General features: G+C 61.2%; 3 protein-coding genes across 24 annotated transcripts in view; 2 read left to right on the forward strand and 1 right to left on the reverse strand.

The window, feature by feature from the left end:
* The window catches only part of EXD3 (exonuclease 3'-5' domain containing 3), an 81,738-nt gene extending 77,143 nt beyond the window's left edge, over nt 1-4,595 (forward strand). For 20 of the 22 annotated variants that reach the window (XM_038548636.1, XM_038548620.1, XM_038548626.1 and 17 more), the window contains 2 exons: nt 201-239; nt 414-4,595. In XM_038548636.1, the coding sequence (XP_038404564.1) occupies nt 201-239; nt 414-883 (509 nt within the window). In that variant the 3' untranslated portion in view covers nt 884-4,595. Of the gene's footprint in view, nt 1-200 lie in introns of all 22 variants that reach the window. The other 2 variants (XM_038548625.1, XM_038548641.1) reach the window with 2 other exon arrangements.
* Nucleotides 4,596-5,692: 1,097 nt separating this feature from the next.
* On the forward strand, nt 5,693-7,849 carry NRARP (NOTCH regulated ankyrin repeat protein). Its single transcript, XM_038548652.1, has one exon. The coding sequence runs from the start codon at nt 5,756-5,758 to the stop codon at nt 6,098-6,100; it is 345 nt and encodes a 114-aa protein (XP_038404580.1). The 5' UTR covers nt 5,693-5,755; the 3' UTR covers nt 6,101-7,849.
* Nucleotides 7,850-15,966: 8,117 nt separating this feature from the next.
* On the reverse strand, nt 15,967-21,452 carry TOR4A (torsin family 4 member A). Its single transcript, XM_038548655.1, has 2 exons — nt 20,851-21,452; nt 15,967-20,171 (listed from the first exon to the last, which is right to left on the reverse strand). Exon 2 carries the CDS (start codon nt 20,132-20,134, stop codon nt 18,860-18,862), a length of 1,275 nt encoding a protein of 424 aa, XP_038404583.1. The 5' UTR covers nt 20,135-20,171; nt 20,851-21,452; the 3' UTR covers nt 15,967-18,859.
* Between the last annotated feature and the right edge of the window lie 656 nt (nt 21,453-22,108).

The raw sequence follows: 22,108 nt of genomic DNA on the forward strand, positions 1-22,108 counted from the left end.
CTTTGAGCCCCAAGAACATTCCAAGGTGTGAGTTCCCATGGGAGGGGCTCAGGCTGGCACCATGGCTCCTCAGCCCCCTGCCCTTCGCCCTTTCTGCTAAGGGTGGTGGAGAAGCTGGGCACTTGGAGGTGCCCTGTGGGCCCAGAGGCATCCAGGCCCTGTTCTGGGGACTGTCCCCGACATCCTGGATTGATTCACAGGTGACAAGGCTGACCCGAGTGAGGACTTACAGGATGCAGGTGAGGTCACGTGGGGCTCCTGACACCCATACCCAGCCCAAGACGGTCTGTGTGCTCAGTGAGGGGTGGTGTGCAGCCCCAGTGGGGAGAGCCAGGGGTCTGTAAGATGAGGCAGAGGATGAGGTGGCACACACGCCCAAGGCTGAGAGCTCAAAGTGGCCCCGACACCTGCAGGCGACACCCCCGACGAGGCCCCCAGAGGGGGCTACACCTCTCACCTGTCTTGCCGCTGGCTGGAGGCGGCCGACCTGCAAAGCCACGCGCCTGCCACCCTGGCCAACGGCACCCGGCTGCAACTGGCGAGGGTCCCGGAGGGCGTGCTGTGGCGGCCAGACTTGAGGCACTTCTACTGCTGCTCGGGCTGCGGCAAGGTCTTCTGGGAGGGCTCCCACCTGGGCCGCGTCACCTCGCACTTCAGCGAAGTCCTGAACAGTGCCGCCGGCTCCCAGAGGCAGCCCAAGCCCCCTGGCCCAGCCAGCGGCCCCCCAGCACAGCGCCCCAACCCCACTGGCCTGGTCCCCTGGGGTGGGCCGAGGCAGGACACCCTGACCTACACGGACCCAGTGCCCACCCCAGAGTGCTCCAGATTGCCAGCAGGACCCCCCGCACAGAGCACAGCTCGGGGGGACACGGTCTGCCCATAGTCAGGATGCTCACACCCTGAGGAAGGTGGGAAGGACATGCCTGGTAGAGGGCACTGCATAAAGGCCCAGGTGTGGGACCCAAGTGGCTCCCCGTCCCCAGGACTCTGCAAGCTGCAGGAGGTGGGGGACACACAGGCCCCCTGCGCCGGTGGCCCACTCCCTTTGCTGTGATAGCAGACGCACTCCCCACCCCACTAGCCCATTCTGTTGGCCTCCCCAGGCCTCCCCTGCCTTCCCTTCCCCCAAGCAGGTCCCAGCCAGGCCAGCCTCAGGACCCTCCAGCTCCCCCTCCAGTCCCAGGGATCCTGCTAGGCAGGCTCTTCAGGCCAGATGTGGGGGGGCTTCCTGGGGTTAAGCCCCAGCCCCACCTGGTGCCTGAGGCAGGGCAGCCCCCCTTGTGGAAGACATCCATGTGTACTGGAAGGCCGGGGCCTGGAGGGAAGGCAGCGCCTCTGAGTCTGCGACCCTGGCCCCCCGCTGGCCGGAGCTTGACCCCACAGGCCTCCCCCGGCTCAAGGCTGGGTGGCCTCCTCTCCTGCAAGAGGGCAGCAGCTGAAGCCCCAAGGGGCCCCTGCACACAAGAGCCCCCTCCTCAGCTTCAGGAAGCAGCTGCTTTTCCACCCACCGGAGGGAAACTGAGGTGCTGGCACCCCAGGGCCCTGCAGGCCTCACTGCCAGGTGGGTGGGGAGAGGAGCCAGACTGCATCTTGCCCTCGCTGCCTCCTCCTGGCTCACCCCCCAGGAATGTGTGCTCCCCCCCTCCACATCCCTTTCCTGTCCTTCCTGCCTTGAGCGGAAACCAGCTCAGATTTGGCTGAGGAGCCCAGGCGGAAACCTCGGGGGCCGCTGGGGCTGGGGGCTAGAGCAGGGCCGCCGTCTGTGCCCCGAGTGGGTGCACCTGTGGGTACCAGGTACCAGGTGGCTCTGGCCATGCCCCAGGCCAGGGTCAGGCCACAGGGTGTGCATGCAAGGGCTCCTCCCGCAGGCCGCACAGACGTCCCACCATCTTCCCTGTCCTCTGCTTCCCCGGAAGTGCCCACTGGGCTCCGGGGCATGCCTGGGCTGGCTGCAGCTGGTGCCCCTGCTCAGATGGAGAGGCCAGGAGGCCCCGGGGACAGGGCCAGGCTGAGTGGGCATTGTGTCTGGGCCAAGTGTGCACGCTGGCCTTCTGGTCACTGCTGGGCTGTTGAGGTGAGTGGGTTGGCCAGGCCCCACCAGAGCCAGGCACCCTCTGTGGTCTGGGTGCTGCTTCCTAGAGCCAGAGCAGCACCGAATCCTGTCCTAGGAGGCAGCCCAAGCTTGCTCCTCCCCAGGGGGCCAGGAGGAAACCCCCGGGGGTGCTGGCCCCCGCTGCCCACCCCCCTGCTTCCTGGAGACTCTGCCCTGAGGCCCTGGTGTCAAGGGCAGCTGGTCCTCAACAGAAAAAGGCCAGAGCAGGGGCAGCACGGGGAGACCAAGTGTCCTTCTTGCCCAGTACCCCTGCCCCGGGTGCCCCTCACGGCCTCGCCTGTACCATCCCACCTGCCTTCCCCACCTCCCCAGCCCTCTGCCACCCAGCCTGGCTCCGCGGCCACCCTGGTCCTGACCATCCGGGGTCAGGCCAGCAGCCTCTTAAGGCCCCACCCCAGGCCAGGGGTCAGGCACCGTGCTGGCAGGGTGGGCTGGGGCCCTGGTGCCAGGCGCTGCCCCGAGCAGCCGGTGGGGCAGGCCAGAGCTGCGCAGGGATTGTCTGCCCCAGTTCCTGCCCTGGGCGTCCTTCCTCCGCTCTGGCCGAGGGCTGAGTGTTTGTTATTTGATCTCTATCCTCTCGGCCCTTCTACCAGGTGTCTGGGCTGCTGGGAAGAAACACTCTCCTCTTTCCCACGCTCCCCGACACATTTTAATGAATTAGCTGGAAGCCCCGCCCCCGCCCGTCCGCCCGCGCGCCCTCCCTCCCCCGCCTAGTGCTTAAGGGGGCCGCAGGCCCTGGCCCAGCTCCGGCCGCGGCCTCCCCTGCGGCCCTCCCCCGCCGCCAGGCTCTGCCAACGAGCTGCCGGCACCCACTGCTCCGGCTCCTCCCCCAAGGCCCTGCGGGCGGCACCCCTGCACCACATCCTGGGAGCAGATGCAGAGGACCGGCCTGCCTATGGAGCCCGGGTTCAGGCGACCCCCACATACCCGGGGTCAGGGCTTTCTCCCCCAGAGCCAGGGAAGCGCCTGCCTGTTTGTGGAAGTGAAGACAGCACTGAGAAAAGCTGCAGATGCCCAAGGGGGTCGCTCGGCGCCCAGGCAGGGCCTGGCCAATGGCAGGCTTCTCCCCCTCCCTCCAGGGCATTTGGAACAAATGTCCTCCTTTCTCGGAACATCCCTTGGGCAAACATTTAGGAGGCAGTGCCCTGCAAGCCCTTCTTCCCCTCCTGTCCTAGGATGGGGCAGCCCCTAGGGAGTGGGCCAGAGCTGCTCAGAATGCATTGACTGCCCTGCCACGGAATCCCATCAGCCCCTAGGGACAGTGTGACCCTCACCTGAACTCCACAATGGCAGGCCCAGCTGCACCTGTCTGACTCTCACCCCGAGCCCTGCGCGTGTGAGCCTCAGGCCAGACTCATGGCCACTGTGGCCACGCCGCCCCGGCTGGGGACACCCAAACCACCGATTTAATGGCTTGCAGTGGCAGCCGCGCATTCCCACACGCAGCTCACAGGGCCCCTTTGTTTGCCCTCCCTGACGCTGGCGCGGGTATTCCTGGGACTTTGCTCCCAGGCTCTGCCTGGGCCCAACAGGGTCTCTGAGATGCCCTTCTTCAGGTCAGGTGACCTGAGCCCACCTGGGCCGGGGCCTGGCTTTGAACGAGCCACCCTCGGGGGACCGCCTTGGGCATGGCCAGAGCTGGTGCACGTTCCCAGCATGCTGCCCCCATGCCCAACCCTGTTCCAGGGAGAAGCAGACAGCAGGGTGGCATGTGCTGCCTAGCGTCCCAGCCCTGCAGAGGGTCACATGCTTACCACTCCGACGGTCACTGTCCAGAGGTTTCTGTGGGCCCCGGTGGACAGGGCCTGGCCCTCTTCCCTGGTGCTGGGGTGGTTGGGGGCCCCAGCTTCAAGGTGTCCACAGTCCAGCGGCACCTGTTCCCAGGCCCTCTTACTGGACCCAGGGACACTTCCTGGTAAGAGGAGTGTCCTGATAGCAGCCCCCTCCCAGGTCACACCCACAGCTGGCCCTAGCGCAGGGCTCTGTGGGGCACTTCTGCGGGGGGAAGCCAGGCCTTGCAGAACTGCTGGACCACCAGCTGGACCACTGGCCTCAGGGAGACCAGCGAGTAGGACTCCGGGAGCTCTGGCTGCCAGGAGGGCCCTGGAGGGTCAGCTACGGTCATGTCTCAGCTTGGCAGACTAGAGGCAGCCAGTCCTGGGTTGGCCTTGCCCAGTTTTTCCTGTGGTTTGGCTGTGACTCTTCTAGGGCACAGAGCAAGATGGGGGTACCACTGCATGTGTGCAGACACTCATGGGCCCCCCCAGACAAGACCAAGCGGGTGGGCTCCCCAGATAAGGCTCGCAACTGCCTCCTGGGACTGGAAACTGGTCTCCTCCTGCTGCCCAAGGCCTGCTGCTCCGAGACTCATTCCTGCCCAATTTCCAGACACCACAGCCCAGCTATAAACTGTAAAACCCTAATGAGGAAATTTGGTGGCAGTATTAGAGCATCAATAAAATATGGGTTTACAGTTTGAAAATGAGTCATTTCTGTGTTTCCCTTCCAAGCAGCCCTTGGTGGCTTACCTGGGGCTGCTCATCCGGCCAGGCCTTGCCTACTCCTGCAGCTGGAGGTGGCCCAGCAGAGGGAAACAGGACCCTGAGGTCCCACTGACTGACCTGCCCCCTCTGGAGGAGCGTCTGAGCCGGGGTGGGATGTAGAGGGGCAGCCCCCCCAGCCTCCTCAGGTGGAGAACCTGCTCCTTCATCAGGGCAGGGCCTCAGGGTTTGTGGAGTCAAGGCGGGGTCACCCAGGCCGCCTAAGAAGCCTTCCCCCCCACCCCCGTGCGGGAAGGACTGCATGGCTGAGGTCACAAGACCGAGCTGTTGTTGGCCCCGCGCGTGGACCCGGGGTCCCGGGGCCCAGGCCTGGCCAGTCTCGTCGCCGCGCACCCGGAGAGCTGGGGACCCCAGCCCCCCGGATCTGAAATGTTCCCGAGCCCCCACCCTGGGGAGGCCGCGCTCGGCCGGGATCGTGCCGGGGTCTGCGCGAGCGGGCAGCTTGGGGTTCCCCGGGTGGCCACAGGAAGAGTAGGCGGGACGACGGCGGAGATGCGGGGAGCCCGGGGCGCAAGGATCCAGGACGCCCCCCCAGCCCAGCACCGCCACCTGGCCCGGAGCCGGCGACCAGCGCCCCCTGCGGCGAAGCGCGCGGCCGCCGGGGCACGCCCCGCCCAGCCCCGCCCCCACGTGGGCGCCGCCCAATCGTAGGGCCGCCGGCGTGCGCGTCACGGGCGCCCTATTGTTATGCAAATATAAAGGGGGTAAAAGGCGCCCCGGCGCGGCGGGCGGGCGAGTGCAGCTGCGCGTGGGGAGGCGCGTGGGGTCTGCGTGGGAGCCGCAGCGAGCAGGGACCCGGAACGCGCGGCGGCGCCGCCGGGCCCACCGGCCCCCGCGAGCGCAGTGCCCGCCCCGGTCGCCCGCCCGCCCGGGCGCGGCTGGATGCGGCGGGGGCCCGGCGGCGGCGGCCCCCGGCCCCCAGCGCCCGGAACGCCCAGGGGCGGCGTGCGGGGCCCGGGGGCTCCGCGCCCTCCATGCGCCCCGGCGCGCCCCGAGACAGCCAGGGGCCCGCGCCGCAGCCGCAGCCGCCGCCGCCCGCGCTGAGCCCCGGCACGGCCCGCGGCCCGCGTCCGGCGGCAGCATGAGCCAGGCTGAGCTGTCCACCTGCTCGGCGCCGCAGACGCAGCGCATCTTCCAGGAGGCCGTGCGCAAGGGCAACACGCAGGAGCTGCAGTCACTGCTGCAGAACATGACCAACTGCGAGTTCAACGTGAACTCGTTCGGGCCCGAGGGCCAGACGGCGCTGCACCAGTCGGTCATCGACGGCAACCTGGAGCTCGTGAAGCTGCTGGTCAAGTTCGGCGCGGACATCCGCCTGGCTAACCGCGACGGCTGGAGCGCGCTGCACATCGCCGCGTTTGGCGGCCACCAGGACATCGTGCTCTATCTCATCACCAAGGCCAAGTACGCGGGCGGCGGCCGGTGATGCCCGCCGGGACCGGACGTGGGCCTCGAGCGTGTCGCCTGCTGTACCTTCCCGCCAACTACCTCGGTGCGCACCGCGGCCACCACGAGTCCGGCGCGCGCGTCCGCGCCCACGGGGGGCCCCGGGGTCGCCGCTCCCGCGCGGCCGCCCGGACCTGGGCCGAGGGCTGCCCACGGCCGCCGCTGCCGCCGCCTGGCTGGGGGAAGGGGCGGTGCTCGGGCTGCAGCCCCTTTGAAATCTGAGTCTGGCCACCAGCGAGTTCGGAGTCCCGAGACACCGGATCCTCGGTCCATGCGTTTCTCCGGAGGCGGAAGGCGGGCGGCGGGGCTCGGGGGTCGGGGCGCCCCGCCGCCCGCAGGACCCGCGGCCGAAGCCCGCCGCCCCGGCCCGGACGCGCGACCGTGGGGACGCTCCGCTCTTCTGCGGCTCCAAACTATTTATCCTGTGTGTGCACATTGTGGGTGCAGTTTGTGCGACTGATTTTTGTTGTTGTTTGGAAAATACTGTGCGTGGTCAATGTGGTTGTCGGGGGAAGATGCGTTTTTATTTTCCTAGTCCTAAAACTTAAAAAAACTTGAGTCTGTCATTTCTTGGTTGCACTGAAAACACCGCCCAGCCTGATGGTTTTCCCGTGCGAGGCCCCCTCCCCGCCCCCGCCACTCCTCCCTTCCCTCCCCCCCTTACACGCGGACATACTCCTCGGAGCGCGACTGGGGAGCCCCGGGCCTCCCTCTGCCCTCTCCCGTGGGAGGCCGTGCCCCGACCCTGCTGGCTTTGCAGAGGCTCCTCGGGGGCTGGGGTGGCGTGAGGCCTTTTCTAGCGACTTCTATTCTAGGTAGTTGGTTGCACACTTTTTTAAAAAAAGTAAATGGATTTGCCACGATTAAATGTCATAACATTTATGACAGAATATAAAATATTAACATATTTTAAGCCAAGTTTTAGGTGTATTTGTTGAATCTTGGTTATAAACCCAATTTTAAAGGGCGTTGTATCCAGCGTTGTGAAGGCAACAGTGTACCCATATTTATATTTTTATAAAATACCTATAAGACTGTGAATCTCTTGTGCTAATTGCTGAGTGAGTTGAAGGACTGTGTTGTCTTCAGCCTCCCGGAGCCGCCCGGACCCGATTCGAATCCCGACGTGGGGGAGGGGCCGCGCGGGGACCTGGGCCGGGGCGGGGCTTCTGCGTCACTATTCCCGAAAGGCGCCCTTCCTGGTCTCCGAGGTTCCCATTTTCTATGCAACCCCACACCCCTTGTTGTTTTGATCCCGAGAAATAAAAGGGAGGCTGAATTATTCAAATTTAAATGAGGCTTCCCCTGGGTAGAGTGCTGCTGACCCTTCGTGCAGAAATGGGGAGCACTTGAGGACACAGGTGGGTGGAGGCCCTTTGTGCGCGGCTGGTCAGACCCGGGCAGTCATCTGGGGCCTTTTATAAACCCTTGTGTGAGAAGAATATATTGATAATGTCAGTGAAACAAGCAGACATTGAAACTGAGGCACAGATTACTCCAAAAGGAGTTTTTCTGTATATTTTTTTCTAGATGCAAATACCTTTTTAATTATGTTAATTAATGTTAAGACTTTCTAGGCTTATATGGAAGCTGTGTGTGGGTCCTGGTATGATCACTTCTAACTGGATAAAGTCTGCAGCACATTCCTGAGCGTACGATATAGACTTGTAGCCCAGCATGAAAAATTTATGAATAAATTTTTCATTGATTTTTTTTTTAATTAAAAAAAGCTTGTTGGTTTTTCTTGCTCTTGGCACCTGGGAAGAGGGTCAGGCTGCAACACGCTACCTGTGGGTGCCGTCTACACAATGCTTGGCTTGTCTTCACCTAAGCACCCAGCCTGGTAAACTGGCTCTGGGCACAACTCAAGTGCCAGCCCCAGTTGGCCACGTACGGAATTTGTGAGGTGCCAGGGGAGAATGCTCTTCCAGCTGGGGGGCCGGGTGGGGGGACCTAGGCCACCCTGAGAGCGCCCAGAACCAGCCCACAGGCTCTTTCCTCTGCTCCCTGGCAAAGCAGCTGCAGCTCTTCCCACCTCGAAGCCAGCCTGAGATGCCACAGGCCCCCCTCTGCCTACCACCCCCTTCCTTTGCTGTGGGTTTCTGCTGGGCCACCTGCAGCACAGAAGGGGTACTTTTTAAATCTGGGAAACCTCAAGAGTTGCTCTCTCCTGATGACTAAAAGGCCTGCTTCTTCTCTCTGTCCCCTGGTGGCATTTGGGAGCTGGGGAGGCCAGCATGCCTCTGGAGCCAGCCATTCCTGAAGACTACAGACCCCAAGAGAGACAGACACGTCCCTGCAGAGAGCTCAGAGCAGGTGTCTGTTTCTGGTATATAGAGGACAGACTCTCCATGCACAAACCTGAGATGCCCCTGGGGCACTGGGGCCTCATGAGAGGGGGGTGCCCGGAGGACAGCAGGTGGGTCCAGAGCAAGAGGATGCCTGTATTCAGCAAGGATAGCCTCCCCAGAGAAGGGGAGGCCGGCAAAGGTAACAGCTTTTTCTTGTAAGTCAGACCCTCTGCAGCAGCCAGAGGGTGTCAGCTTCCCGTTGGCAGGTCCTCAGGCTGCACTTTATCCTGCAGACACACTGCCCTTTCCACACGGGAAGCTTTCAGCCCCACCGTCCATGTTTCCACTTTGCATATCCTGCTCTGTTCTGCCCTCCCTCTTCTGTTGCCAAAATCAGCATTTACTGTCCCTCAGCTGCGGGAGAGCCTGAGTGTTGGGGAGTAAGGAGCAGCTCTGACACCCACAGAGGTGAGTGGAATATTTGATGCAAATGAGCTTGCAGGGGAGGTGGTGTCCACTGGGCTGGGGAGCAGAGCTGCCGAGGGTGCCAGCTGGGGGTGCCAGGCCTGGAAAGGGAAACTTGCCACAAGAACTTGGACTTTGCTTGGGGTTTCTGGAGAATGAAGTCAGGCCTGGGTGGTGTGGACAGTCCAGGGGCAGGCAGGACCACAGGTCCATTCCCACCCGGGGAACTGCTGCGCCCCACCCCCTCCCGCACAGGGAAGGAGGTTGGGGTAACACTAGCAGGTAATGCTTACTCCTGGCACTGCCTGTGGGGAGGGGTCTGCTGAGAGTGGCTGGCCCTTCGATGTCCCGTCCCCACAGAGGAGAGGCCAGCCGGCCTGTGCGCCTGTGCGGCAGGCGCACGGGCTGCCACCACGGGGGCCCGTCTGCAGCTCCCTGAAGTCCTCTCTCTGAGACACACATTTGACTGAAAAAGGCTTTGTGCTGCTCACAGAGGAATAGTTTTCTCCACAGCTTGGACATAAAGGAGGCCAGGGCCGCTCAGCCCCACGGCTGTGGGGGAGGCCTTGTGGGCTCTGGCTGCCTTTTTCCTAGGTGCTGCTTGGTGCACAGCCAACCTGGCCCCCCAGCCTGGGCCCTGGCAGTGGGTGGCAGACTCTGGGGGTATCCAGTCCAAAGACACTTCCTGCCCTCTGGGGTCAAAGTGATGAACAAGGGAGCCAGCAGGACAATGCAGGTTCTCTCTCCAGATCCTCAGGGTGCAGGAACAGACACTAACCTGCCAGTGGTGTCACTAGGGAGTCCCTCCCCAGGTGGGCTGTGCAGACCATGGGCATCCTCTCAAGCCTTCCCATGCAAGGAAGAAATCAGAGGTGACCTCTCTGGCCTCTAGGACATGCAGGTCTGTATGTGGAGGCCAAGTGAGGGTCCTTGCCAGCGGCACCCAGGCCCCCCCACCCAGGTTGGAGGGGTCCGGCAGGCAGGGGCTGTGCCACAGGGAAGGAGAAAGGACACAGACAGAGTGGGCGAGGGCAGGGCCTGCTCCACACCCCTGGCTGGAGGTGCCGGGGGCTTCTGTCCACCCGACGTCTCTCTGACCTGACCCCCAGCCAGACGCAGGAAGTGTTTACTGTTGGACTGGATGCCAGAGAGAGACCAGGAAATGCAGGAAAATGGTCAGCCAGAAAGTGATGTCTAGGGCCAGCAGCGTGGGAGCCAGGCCCAGCCTGCCAGAGGAGGGAGGGCCAAGGGCCAGGGAGGGGGAGGTCCGGAGCAGCAGAGGGAAGGGCTGCCCTCTGGCCTGTCCCCCAAGGGTCCTGCGGCTCAGCACAGGGTGGCACGGGGCGCCTGACACGGGGGAGCTGGGGAGGAGGCCCGGGCTGGACGGGGCCTCCAGCGCAGCCTCCTCCGCCGCCCTCCCCCACCTACCCCCCCCACCGCACGCCCCCCCCCCCCCCCAGAGCGACGCTCCCAGCCCTCCCCGCCGTCGGGCGCATTCTTCTGTTTGGCTGTACGTCGTGCCGTCCCTCCGCGCGCGTCTGTCGGTCTTTCTTCTCTCGCTCCCTCCAAAGCCGTGGCCCCCATTCATTCTCAAGGCCTCTGCCCTTTCCTCCGTGCGGGTCCCCGCTCGGCGAGCAGCTGCTATGCTAATGAGGGCGAAGGGAGGTGGGGGACCGGCGGGCGGGGGAGGCTGGGGGGCCCCGGGAGGTGGGGGGGCAGGGGCGCGCCTGGGGGCGGGCTAGAGGACGCTGAGGCGGGGGAAACCAGCCTGGGGAGGCTGGGGGCTCGGCATGGGGGGTGGGCAGTGGGGGCCCTGGCCCAGGGAGGTGGACGGGCGCTCAGAAAGGCCGGGATAGGGTGGGGACGCGGGGGCTGCCCCGCCACCCTCGACTCCAAGCCCGTCCTGCGCACCCACTCGCCAGGCGCGGGGTGTCTGCGGGGTAGAGACCAGCTGTCATCTGTGTTCTGGGGTCACGGCCTGGGACAGGCCGTCCGTTCGGAGGTTCCCCGCCCCCGCCCGCGCCCCGCAGACCCTGCTGCATGTGCCATGCGCCCCCCCAGGGGGTCTGAGCCCAGCCGGATGCTTGCTCACTGAGAGGGGTCCGGGGTTATCCCCCCAGAGGCGGCACCTGAGTATCCTGGGCTTCGGTGGGACTGGGGCGGCGGCCCCCGAGGATCCTGACCAGCGGCACCCCCTGCCCCACGTCCGAGAAACCACGAGGGTTGGGGTAGGGGCCCCCCCGCGAGCCTGGCTCCTGGCGCCCGCGACGCCCCTGCGCCTTCCCAACCTCGACCCCCGACTCGACCGAGACCCCACGCGCGGTAGGGGCTCTCCTCCCGCCCCGAGGCAGGCTCAGCCCCAGTGGGGGCGCCGGCCCAGAACCGCGCTGCGCGGGCTGTGCTGCCGCCCTGCGGCCGCGCCGGGCACTGCGCCCACGAGCCCGGGGCTCCCAGGCGCGACACACGCACGACCTCCCGGCGGCTCCTCGCCGTGCGCACGCGCCCTCCCGGCCCGCTGGGGACACCCTGAAGCCGCCCCAGGCCTGAGCAAGAGGCGGGTACGTTGACTCCATAGCGACTCGGCTTCCGCGGTCCCCGGAGGACGCGGTTTGGGAAGTGCGTCTTCCACTGTCCCCATGAAGTGATCCGCAGGGGTGTGCTGTTCTCCCACCTGGCCCAGTGGGGAAGAGAGGGCACTCCAGGGCCCTGGGGCCACAAAGAATGGATGACCAACAGGTCATAGGCTCTGTCGCACACCCGTGGACGTGGCTACCCCATGTCACACTTCGGGACCAGAGTCACGGCAGGGGGTGGGGCGCTCTAGATCCCCGTCCGGGGCCGGAGCCTCAGCAGAGGGCTGGCGGGGGTGGAGGCCGGCCTTGGCCCCTTTCCGCGGGCCCCCACTCCACCACATCCCCGTGGAAGTGGTGCCGCGGGACAAGTGCGGGTAAGGAAAGTCTGTGTGCAAACTCCTGCCAGCTCGGAGCTGGAGGCTGGACAGCAGCCTTGAGGCCGGCTGGTCCCCCAACGGATCAAACCCACCTCTGCAGGTCTGCGGGCCTCTGGGGGACCCCGGGCAAGAACCCCGGGCAACCAAGCCAAGACGTCCCAGATACGTCCCAACCAGATAGAGCAAAAAATTCTCAACGGAGAAGTCAGGCAGCCCGGGCATGGGACGCGCTGTGAGGGCCCCGCTCCCCGACACTGCGGGCCGTGCCGGCTCCTGACCACGGCGCTCCCGCCCGCAGCGCTGCAGGCCGCCAGCAGGTCCACCCCCGCAGCGGGCAGGAAGGAGCGGCGCTCGGATCCGCTCCCGCAGGCCGGTTTCTAGGAGGGGCCCCGACACCTGCCCGCACCCCATTGGCTAGGGCGGGGTCACAGGACCAAGCTCGCGGCAGGGGCGGCTGGGAAATGTAGTCCATTTCCGCTGTGCCTGGTTGAGCCGGTCTTGGAGGAAGCCAGGCTGACCCTTTAGAGTCTGTGCCAGCCCTGGTGACATGACATCACCCAGGCCATGTTGTCAGGTGACGTGGGCGACAAAGGCAAAAGAAAAGTTAAACTTCTTACTACTTACAGCCCATTGACAAATCCTTGAGCAGAGCAAGCGGTCTCTGAGAGCTCCGCCGCCTCTCAGTGGACACTATTGAGCGCAACAGACCATCCTAGCCCGACCGCCCAGGACCGTGAGTCTACTCAATATAGAGGTTCCTTTGAAAACGTCTTTATCTCTACCACCACCCCCACCCCCAGGCTGGCAATAAAACCATTCTTTTTTTATATATATATATATTTTATTCATGGGAGCACACAGAGAGAGGCAGAGACCCAGGCAGAGGGAGAAGCAGGCTCCATGCAGGGAGCTCGATTTGGGACCGATTCCAGGACCCCGGGATCACGCCCTGAGCAGAGGGCAGATGCTCAACCGCTGAACCACCCAGGCATTCCTAATAAAACCACCTTTGTGTGCACCAAAAACATCTCAGGAATTCATCGATCCTTTGCTCGGAACCCCAGCATGTCCTATATCATCAGAGCGATTGTGCTTTCTGCTCTGTCTTGCTCTTCCCGGGTGCAAATCCACCCAATCCTGTAGGTTTGGAAGTTTGTACTGAGGAACTTTCTAGAGATTAAAACTGTCCGACGATGGCCGAACAGGAAGAAAACAGGGGCCTCCTGAGCCTGACCCAGCCTACTGCACAGGCCCGAGGATACAGGAAGGGCAGGCGCTGCGTGTACACCTGCAAGCCCCCGGAGCCCTGCCGAATAGGCCCGCTGTGCGCTCGGGTCCTCTGTTCCACGGTGAACAGCACGCTGCCGCTGCCGAGCAAACAATACAGTGCTTATGGAGCCATCAGGAAATCCAAAGAGGCTCTGAAGCTGGGAAAGGGCTCCAGGATCCCTCTGCTTCCCACACCCCAGAGAGTGCAGAGGGTCTGCAGGTGGAACTGGCCCTTTGCCCCTCAGTCCTCTGTTCCTGGTTCTTGTGGCCTTAACCTTCCTCTCCCTTATCGTGGAGGAAAGTAATAAGTAACCCGGCACTTTGAATTCTCAAGGTCATGTTGTTAATAAAGTTCTCCTCAAGGTTTTCTGTGATGCCCTTTTGTGGTGGCTTCTTTTTATTTTATTCGAAGCTAAAAGAAAATTGTTAGGTTTATCATTTATATTCCTAAAAATCAACTGTATTGTGGTATAATTTGCACTCAATAAAATGCAGCCATTTAGAGCCTGGTAGGTACTGATCGATGTTTCCTCCTGCATAACTCATGCCATACTCAATATAGGGAATATTTCCATCACCCCAAAAACCTTCTCCATGCCCCTCTCTGTCAACTCCCCCCAGCTCTACCCCAGATCACTGCTGATCTGATTTCTCTCACCATGGATTATTTGTGCCTGTTCTAGAGTTATATATAAAAGGATTTGTGTGGGATGTACTTTCTTGGCATTGCTTCTGACACTTGGTTTTTGAAATGCAGTGTGTTTCAGCAATTTCTGAGGGGCTCAGTCTTGTCTTTTTTTTTTTTTCCTCCAGAAAAATCTGGCTGGTACCACACAAACCAACAGGCTAGTTCTCAATGGTAATGTTTCGATGGTGGACAGAATTTTTGTCCTCAATAAAGGTGCTGGCATCACAGAGACACCCCAGAAAACGCTGGGGAGTATGGGCCGGCCCGTCCCCCAACGGATCAAATCCACCTCTGCAAGTCTGCAGGCCTACCCCGCACATTTCCCAAATGGGCCCAGCATGGCCAGTGTCACCCCCTCCTCCTGAATGCTAAGTCCCCAAGGATGGAAAATTCGACCCCAAGTGTCCACAGAGCCAGCCTCACCCAGGGGAACGTGGCAGTCTCACTGCATTGAGGGCTGTGTGCTTGAGGCCAAGGCCTCCCTTTCTCCAGAGATGAGCAGGGTAAGCTGTGTCCTGTCGCTTTGCAGCAGACATGTGAATTGCCAGTCATGCGATGTGGTCAGTATATAAAAATCAATTGAACCCTGGGTGGCGCAGCGGTTTAGCGCCTGCCTTTGGCCCAGGGCACGATCCTGGAGACCCGGGATCGAATCCCACATCAGGCTCCCAGTGCATGGAGCCTGCTTCTCCCTCTGCCTATGTCTCTGCCTCTCTCTCTCTCTCTGTGTGACTATCATAAATAAATAAAAAAATTTTTTTTAAAAAATCAATTGTATCTCCATGTCCTATCCATTAACATAGAAAACAAAACTTTAAAAATACTATTACATGGGATCCCTGGGTGGCGCAGCGGTTTGGCGCCTGCCTTTGGCCCAGGGCGCGATCCTGGAGACCCGGGATCGAATCCCACGTCGGGCTCCCGGTGCATGGAGCCTGCTTCTCCCTCTGCCTGTGTCTCTGCCTCTCTCTCTCTCTCTCTCTCTCTCTCTGACTATCATAAGTAAATAAAAAAATTTAAAAAAAAAATAAATAAATAAAAATACTATTACAGGGCAGCCCAGATGGCTCAGCGGTTTAGAGCCGCCTTCAGCCCAGGGCGTGATCCTGGAGACCTGGGATCAGGTCCCACGTTGGGCTCCCTGCATGAGCCTGCTTCTCCCTCTGCCTGTGTCTCTGCCTCTCTCTCTGTGTCTCTGATGAATGAATAAATAAAATAATAAAAAACCAATTAGTTCAAAATGGCTCATAGACATAAATGCAAGAGCTAAAAACTCAAAATCATTTAGAAGACAGCATAGGGAAAAATCTTTAAGATCTGGGGTTAAGCAAGGGTTCTTAGGTACAACGGTGTGATCCATGAAAGAAAAAGAAATGGAACAATTTGACTTCATAAAAATTCAAAACATTGGCTGTTCAAGACATTTTTAGTTATGAAAATTGAGGGACAACCTATAGACTGGAAGAAATTATTTGGAACATAGATCTGATCAAAAACATACAGCTGGGGCAGCCCAGGTGGCTCAGTGGTTTAGCGCTGCCTTCAGCCCAGGGCCTGATCCCGGAGATCCGGGATTGAGTCCCACGTCTGGCTCCCTGCATGGAGCCTGCTTCTCCCTCTGCCTGTGTCTCTGCCTATCTCTCTCTCTCTCTCTGTCTCATGAATAAATAAAATCTTAAAAGAAAAAAAAAAAAAAACCATACAGCTGGAATATGTAAAGAGCTCCATCCCAGGACTCTGAGATCATACCCTAAGCCAAAGGCAGATGCTCAACCGCTGAGCCACCCAGGTGTCCCGACAGTCTTTTTTTATTACAGCCATCCTGGTGTGTGGTTTCGATTTGCATTTCTCTAATAACTAGTGGTGTTGAGCAATTGTCCCATGTGCTCATCAGACATTTACTTCATTTGCTTGGTTTCACTTATTGTTGAGTTGCGAGAGCTCTTTACATATTCCAGCTGTATGTTTTTGACTGTCAGCAGCCAGCGTTGGCGAGGATGTGGAGAAGCGATCACTCCACACACTGCTGGTGTGTAAGTGTAAGTGTAAAACGGTACTGGCCACTTTGGAGAGCAGTTTGGTAATTTAAATTAAAAAAATCACACAAAACTTTTTTCACATGATTCAATCATTCTACTCTTTGGTATTTGTTCAAGATAAAGGAAAACGTACGTCCACACAAAGAAATTTGGGGCAAATGTCCCTTGCACAATTTATTCATGATAGCCAACAAGTGCAAACAACCCCAATGTGCATGGGATGCTTCTGGTCCATGTAATGCGGAGAAAGGCGCCCACAAAGGCAAGCCCTACCCATTTGGGTGAACCTCAAAAGCAGTAAGTGAAAGAAGTCAGACACAAAAAGCTAAAAAGCCCACATACCTGCAACGCCAAATTTTAGAAAAGGTTAAACCTTGGGAGACAGAATTAGTGGTTACCTGAGGAAGGGGTGGAAACGGATTCACAGAAAAGCAGCAGGATGGATCATTCTGGGGTCGTGAAAAGATCCCACACCTGCATTGTGGCACAAGTCTCCAAAGTTACTAAAAATCATTAAATCATCCCCTTAAAAGGAGTGACTTTTGTGGTGTATAAATGATACGTCAATCGAGCTGTTTTTGCTTTTGTTTAAATTAAACAGGAAAGTTGCAACGTGAAGAACAAAGTAAAACAGACTGGTTGGAGCTGTGAAGTTGGGTGGTTCAAGTGGGAAGAGCAGAAGGTGGTGATTCGAGGGGTTGGCAGGTCAGGTCATTGCTGGGCTGGGCAGGGGGCACCAGGGAGTGGGGCCGCCTTGAGAGCGTCCAGGTGCCTGGCCCATCCCACATCCCCACCAGTATGGGGGATGTAGCTTTGTGATAAAGCTTCAAATGCAGATTTTGCTTTATATACTTTCCCAGGTGTATGTTAGATTATACAACGCTGACCTTTTGTGACATCAACCAAATGCTTTATGGTTTTAAGGAATAAATCTCAGAAATGTGAGCAAGACCTGTCAGCAGAACATGACATAGTCCAGTCAAACGCGTGTGTGCGATCAAGCCTGGTGACTGCATGGCTGTGTGATGGAAGCACACTTCCCAAACTCACTGGCCTGTGGATCCGTGAGGGCCCAATTCAAATCCTGAAAGGTTTTCCAAAGAATCTGACAAAGTCAGGGGCGCCTGGTGGCTCAGTTCAGCGTCAGACCCTTGATCTCAGGGCTGTGAGTTCAAGCCCAGCTTTGGGCTCCACACTGGGCATGGACCCTGCTTAAAAAAAAAAAAAAAAAAAAAAAAAAAAAAAAAATTTGACAAAACCAAGTTCTAAGTGAAAAAAGCCCAAGAGCCAAGTAACTCTTCATGAAGGACGTCCTGCCAGCTGTCCTGACTTCTACAGACTAAGAAGCCGCAGTCATGGGGGCAGCGTGGTGCCCCAGCATGAGAACAGTCCCACAGGCATGTACAGAACCTGGGAAGCTAGTTTACAGCACAATGGGAATTACAGAGCCTCCAAAACAGAGGAAACTCGTTCATAAATATATCAGTAAAATAAAATTTAAACATCAGTAAACATTAAATATAAAAATAATGTCCCATATGTGGGGTTGGATAAGAGGACAGTGTTGCCCTACTTGGTGAGACTGGCCTGAGGGTGCAGAGGGTGGGCTGGCCCTCAGCTGGTCACAGCAAGTGGCTCAGGGTATAAGTGCCAACCCATTACAGACGGGACGCTGTGTGCCGTGGTGGGAGTTGCGGGGGCACCAGAAAACTAAAATAAAAATAAAGCAAGATATAAAAAGGCAGGACAACTAAAAGGCACAGAACAAAGTGACAAAGAGAAGGCTAAGTGAGCAGCATGCCCTGGGTGCCTGGGGGTCAGGGCCTAGGACCTCCGGGCTGGACACGGGCTACCCTGGCACCCATTCAGCCTTAGACTCCAGGGCTTCTTTCCCCAGCTACTCAGCATGTGGGGTCGGTGGATGCACTGGCCATCCCCCCCAGAGCCCCTTGGGGAACACAGTTCCCCAGTATCTGGGGCACCTCCCTGCCCTGCGCCAAACCCCATCACCCCAGGGTCCACAGAGCTTCTCTGGGCTGCCGGGCGCCTCCTGCTTTTGCTACCTGGGCCCGACGACTGCCAGGGCAGGTGGGGTGGACAGCACGGGGAGGGGGAGTCTGCGGACCATGGGGAGGGGTGGGGGGTGGGGACATGTCCCTCCCCCAGGGTGGGCCAGGCCTGCACCAGGAACACACCCCCAAGACCACCAGGTGGGAGCACGGAGGCCACCGCAGGGCTCATGGGCAGCGGGGGCCACTAGAGCTGGTGGGGGCCACGTGGACGCAACCACTGCCCTCTGGGAGCCACATGCAAAGGGTGCCTATGGCGCCTGAAAACCTGCAGAGCTCTGCAGCTGAGCCTCAGGGGTCTGTACCTTGAAGCCTCCCCAGTTCAGCGTCCTGAAGCAAGCTGCTGCCCAGGGCGGGGGGCCAAGAGGTCAGCGCCCCTATCTCTCTGGGAGAGTCCCCTCACCTTCCAAAGCATTCAGGGGAGTCCCCTGGATCGCCTTGCTGTGTGGAGACCCACGCAGCCCGTGGCCTTCCAGGAGTCCAGGGGGAACCCGGGTAACCCCCCATTCCCCCAGCTGGAGAAGTCCCGGGGCTTGTGGCCTGTAGGGCTGGCAAGTGTGCGAGGGCTGAACAGAGCATGCATGAGTGTGTCTGAGGGCTGCGGCGGGCACCCCACACAGCAGAGGTCAGAGCCAGCTGCAGGGGACTGCCCTTCTCTGAGGCCATCATGCATCCTTGTAGCCTGGACCCTGGATGGTGCACCTCCCCCACCACCTGCAGGGCGCGCTCAGGCACAGCGACTGGATTAGGGACCCTACACAGGCAGACTGGGGGCTCTGATGGGGGTGAACTGACCCAGCCCATTAGCTCCCCCAGGTCCCTGGGCAAACCACAGGTTGGGGAGGGGCCAGAGACAGACTTATTAGGGGCCTCAGGCCAATGCACAGGCCCCGTCCCTCCTCCTGCCACCACCAACCCAAACCTCGGATTGTGTCCACTCGTAGCCACCGTGTCCAGTCGTGCCTACGCTACAAGAGGTTCACCCGGGCCACCACCTGCTTGCAGCCAGTGACAGAGAACTCCCGGCCGGCCACCCGGTAGTAGCTGAGCTGCGCCGCCAGGAGCTCAGCACGGGCCTGCTCCGGGAAAAAGCCCTCCCCGGCCATCTCATCCCGGAAGCAGCTGACCACGTCCTGCTTGTCCAGCAGCAGGAAGGGCACGATGGCCGCGGCCTGCCACAGCGGGTGCTCGCGGACCAGGAGCACCCTCAGACGCGCGCGCAGCTCCTCGTCGGTCTGCACAGCGGCTGCCAGAGCCGGCTCAAGGTGGGCATCAGGGCGCTGGGGCCCCGCGCTGGCTGCGTTCTGCAGCACGAAGCGCGTGATCTCTGCGCCGCCCACGCCGCTGAGGAGCACATAGATGGCGTTGTGGAAGGGGTGGGCGCGCTGCGGCTGCAGGAAGCCGTGCAACTCGTCCAGCAGCGCGGGGGGCATGAGCTCCGCCTCGTCCAGTACCACGAGCGGGGTCTTCTCCTCCACCTCGGCCCGCGCCACCACGTCGGCCACCAGCGCAGCCAGCTCCTCCCGGCAGGCTTGCGCCGCCCGTGCCTCGGGGCAGTGGTGCCGTGCGTGGTACTGCAGCACAAGGGCGCCGTCCTCCAGCACCGAGCGGAAGTGGCGCGCCAGCAGGCGGCCCACATGGCTCTTGCCCACGCCGCTGGGCCCGTGCAGCGCCAGGAGCAGCGGGCGGCTGTGCACGTGCGTGGCCAGGTAGTCCCGCAGCAGCGCCACTATGCGAGCCACGGCCTCAGGCTGACCGAACACGGCGCGCTGCAGCGCCTTCTCCAGCCCATCCAGGTCGTAGCGCTGCGCGTTGTCGTCCAGGTTCTCGATGGCGTTGAGCACCTGGAAGCCCACGATGGCCACAAGCAGCAGCAGGCAGCGCTGCGCGCGGCTGCGGCGCTCGGCGTGGGGCCGGCACTTGCGCGAGGTCTCGGGATAGAGCACCACGCGGCTGCGCCGGCGCCTCTTGCGCGGCGTCCGGGACGGCAGCTCGGCCGGGCCGTCAAAGGTGAAGAACTGTGGCCGGTCCGGGTCGGCGGGCGGCGCCCCTGAGCTGCAGCCGGGTCTGGGCGCCCCGGGCCCCAAGGCAGGCCCGGCGCCCGGCGGCAGGAGGCGCCGCTTGCGCAGGAGGCACACGCGGCGGCGCAGGCGGACCACGGCGCGCAGGGGCGCGATCACGCTCGGGCCGGGGATGCTGGGCCCCGGGGCCGCGGGCTCCAGACCGGGCTGGCCGCCGTCCATGGCGCAGGGGCGGCGTTCTGCATGCAGGTCGCCCTCCCTGCAACGGAAAGGCGGGAGGATCTCCAGACTTCCGCCCGGGGCAAGTTGCCCCCCCCCAGGCCCCCAGAGCGCGGGGGAGGGGGTCCCGGGCTCCCCTCGACCCGCAGACCAGGAAGCGGCACCCCTCGGGGCCCTAAGGCAAATCTCTCGGGTCCTCCCATAAACAGCCGCCTGGCCTTGAGGAAGTGGCGGAGGGGGAGGGCGCAGCTTATCGGGAAGCCACCCGGCTTCCTGGAGACCAAGTCGGTGCCAACTAGGCGCCAATTAGGGGTGAAGAAGGGTCAAGGCCCGACCTTGCTGCCCGACCCTGGCCCCAGCTCCCACTGCCCGGCTCCGGAGGCCCTCCGGACTCCCGAGCGCCAACAGGGGCATCAGAGGGCCGAGCACCCCTAGATTCCAGAGACCTCCCCTGCACACTAAGAACACTTGCGGGGGGACTAGCCCGAATTTCTGCTGTCTGGACAGACGCAGGCCTCGCACTCCCAAGATCCTCCCAACATCCTTCCAGTGGCCACATACAGTGGCCAGCAGGGAGCCCCCAGAAACCAGCGGGGTGGGGTGGAAAAGTGCACAAAAAGAGCCAGAGGAGGAGACCGAGCTGAAGAGATGCAGGACACACACACACACACACACACACACACACACACACACACACACGCCCCCAGCCTGCCCCATACCTGCAGCTGTGTCAGGTTAAGCTCTGGCTGGCCCCTGGCCCACCAAGGGCAGCCCCCTCCCAGGCCAGAGGCTGGGGCTGCAACTCAGGACACAGAAAATGCCGGCTTCCTGGGGAGGGTCCCAGTGGGGTCAGGGCCCAGCTGGGCCAGCTCAGGCCAGGACGGAGGAGAGTGAGTAGCACCTGTGGGTCCCTGGGGCCCGGGAGGAGGGGAGGAAGCTCTGGGGAGGTTTCCGCTTCCATGCAAAGGAAGTGAGTCAGGGGTGTGGCAAGCAGGCGGGACTTAGGCTGGACTGAGGCGCCAGAGGGGGAGGTCTGGCTGCTTCGCAGGTCCCCACGCCTGGGGTCACCTACCCTCCTCAACCCTGCAGCCCTCCTGGCCCCATCCTTGCCTTCTGGTAAGGCTAGGGGGCACCCCCCCCCCCCAGGGATCCCACAGCCTGCTGCATCTCAGCCTGTTCCCCACGGAACCCCTACCTACCCCGGGACCTCTCCTGCATCTGACCTCCCACAGGGAGGGGTGCAGGGAAAGAGCACATGGGGCATGCAGGGGGCCATCTGCGCAGCTCCGTGATCCTCGTTCCCCTCCCCCACCCCCTTCTTCCCCTCCCCTGACCCCAACCTGGGGGGCTCCCAGAGTAGAGCGCCTTTCCTTCTCCTCATCCTCCTCTTCCATTCTCTCCTTGTCTCCTTCCCTTTTCCCCTGTCCCTCAACCTAGAGCCCTCCCACCCCAAGGACAGGACCTAACACCGGGGCATAAATTCTAGAGCTGGGGTTAACCACCCCCCACGCATAGCTCAGCATTCTGGTCAGGGAGCAAATTTAGAGAACTTAGGCCAAGATGTGGCAGGTGGGGGCTCGTGTGTCCCTGCCCCCAGCCCTATTCCCATCTCTGCACAGACGGCCTGAGTGACCCTCTGCTCTTCCCATTCTGACCAACCAAAGCCCCAGGCTCCGGCCCAGGCCAGTCTGCGGCCCTAAGAGGGCTCACCAATCAGTACTGCGCCCAAACTAGTCTGGCCCTGTGTCCCTCTGGCAGAGGCAGTCCAGTCCCTTGGCTGTCCTATGGTCCTCCCAACCTCATGCTCTGAGCCTCCCTGTGCCTCTCCAGCACCCCCCCCCCCCCCGCCCACACAGGCCCCCCCACCCAGCACTGCCTCTGTAGCTTCCTCCACTTCTCTGACCAGCAGGCGTGACCTCCACCTGGGGAATGTTGGTCACGGGCTTGGGAGTCCTCATTCCATCCAGTATGGGACTC

Source organism: Canis lupus, chromosome 9 (genome assembly GCF_011100685.1).
Source record: "Canis lupus familiaris isolate Mischka breed German Shepherd chromosome 9, alternate assembly UU_Cfam_GSD_1.0, whole genome shotgun sequence".
In the NCBI taxonomy this organism is placed as follows: domain Eukaryota; kingdom Metazoa; phylum Chordata; class Mammalia; order Carnivora; family Canidae; genus Canis; species Canis lupus.

Bases quoted from the DNA above. Each gene is read 5' to 3' on its own strand.
- TOR4A (XM_038548655.1), bottom strand. From the start codon at position 20,134: ATGGACGGCGGCCAGCCCGGTCTGGAGCCCGCGGCCCCGGGGCCCAGC.
- NRARP (XM_038548652.1), top strand. From the start codon at position 5,756: ATGAGCCAGGCTGAGCTGTCCACCTGCTCGGCGCCGCAGACGCAGCGC.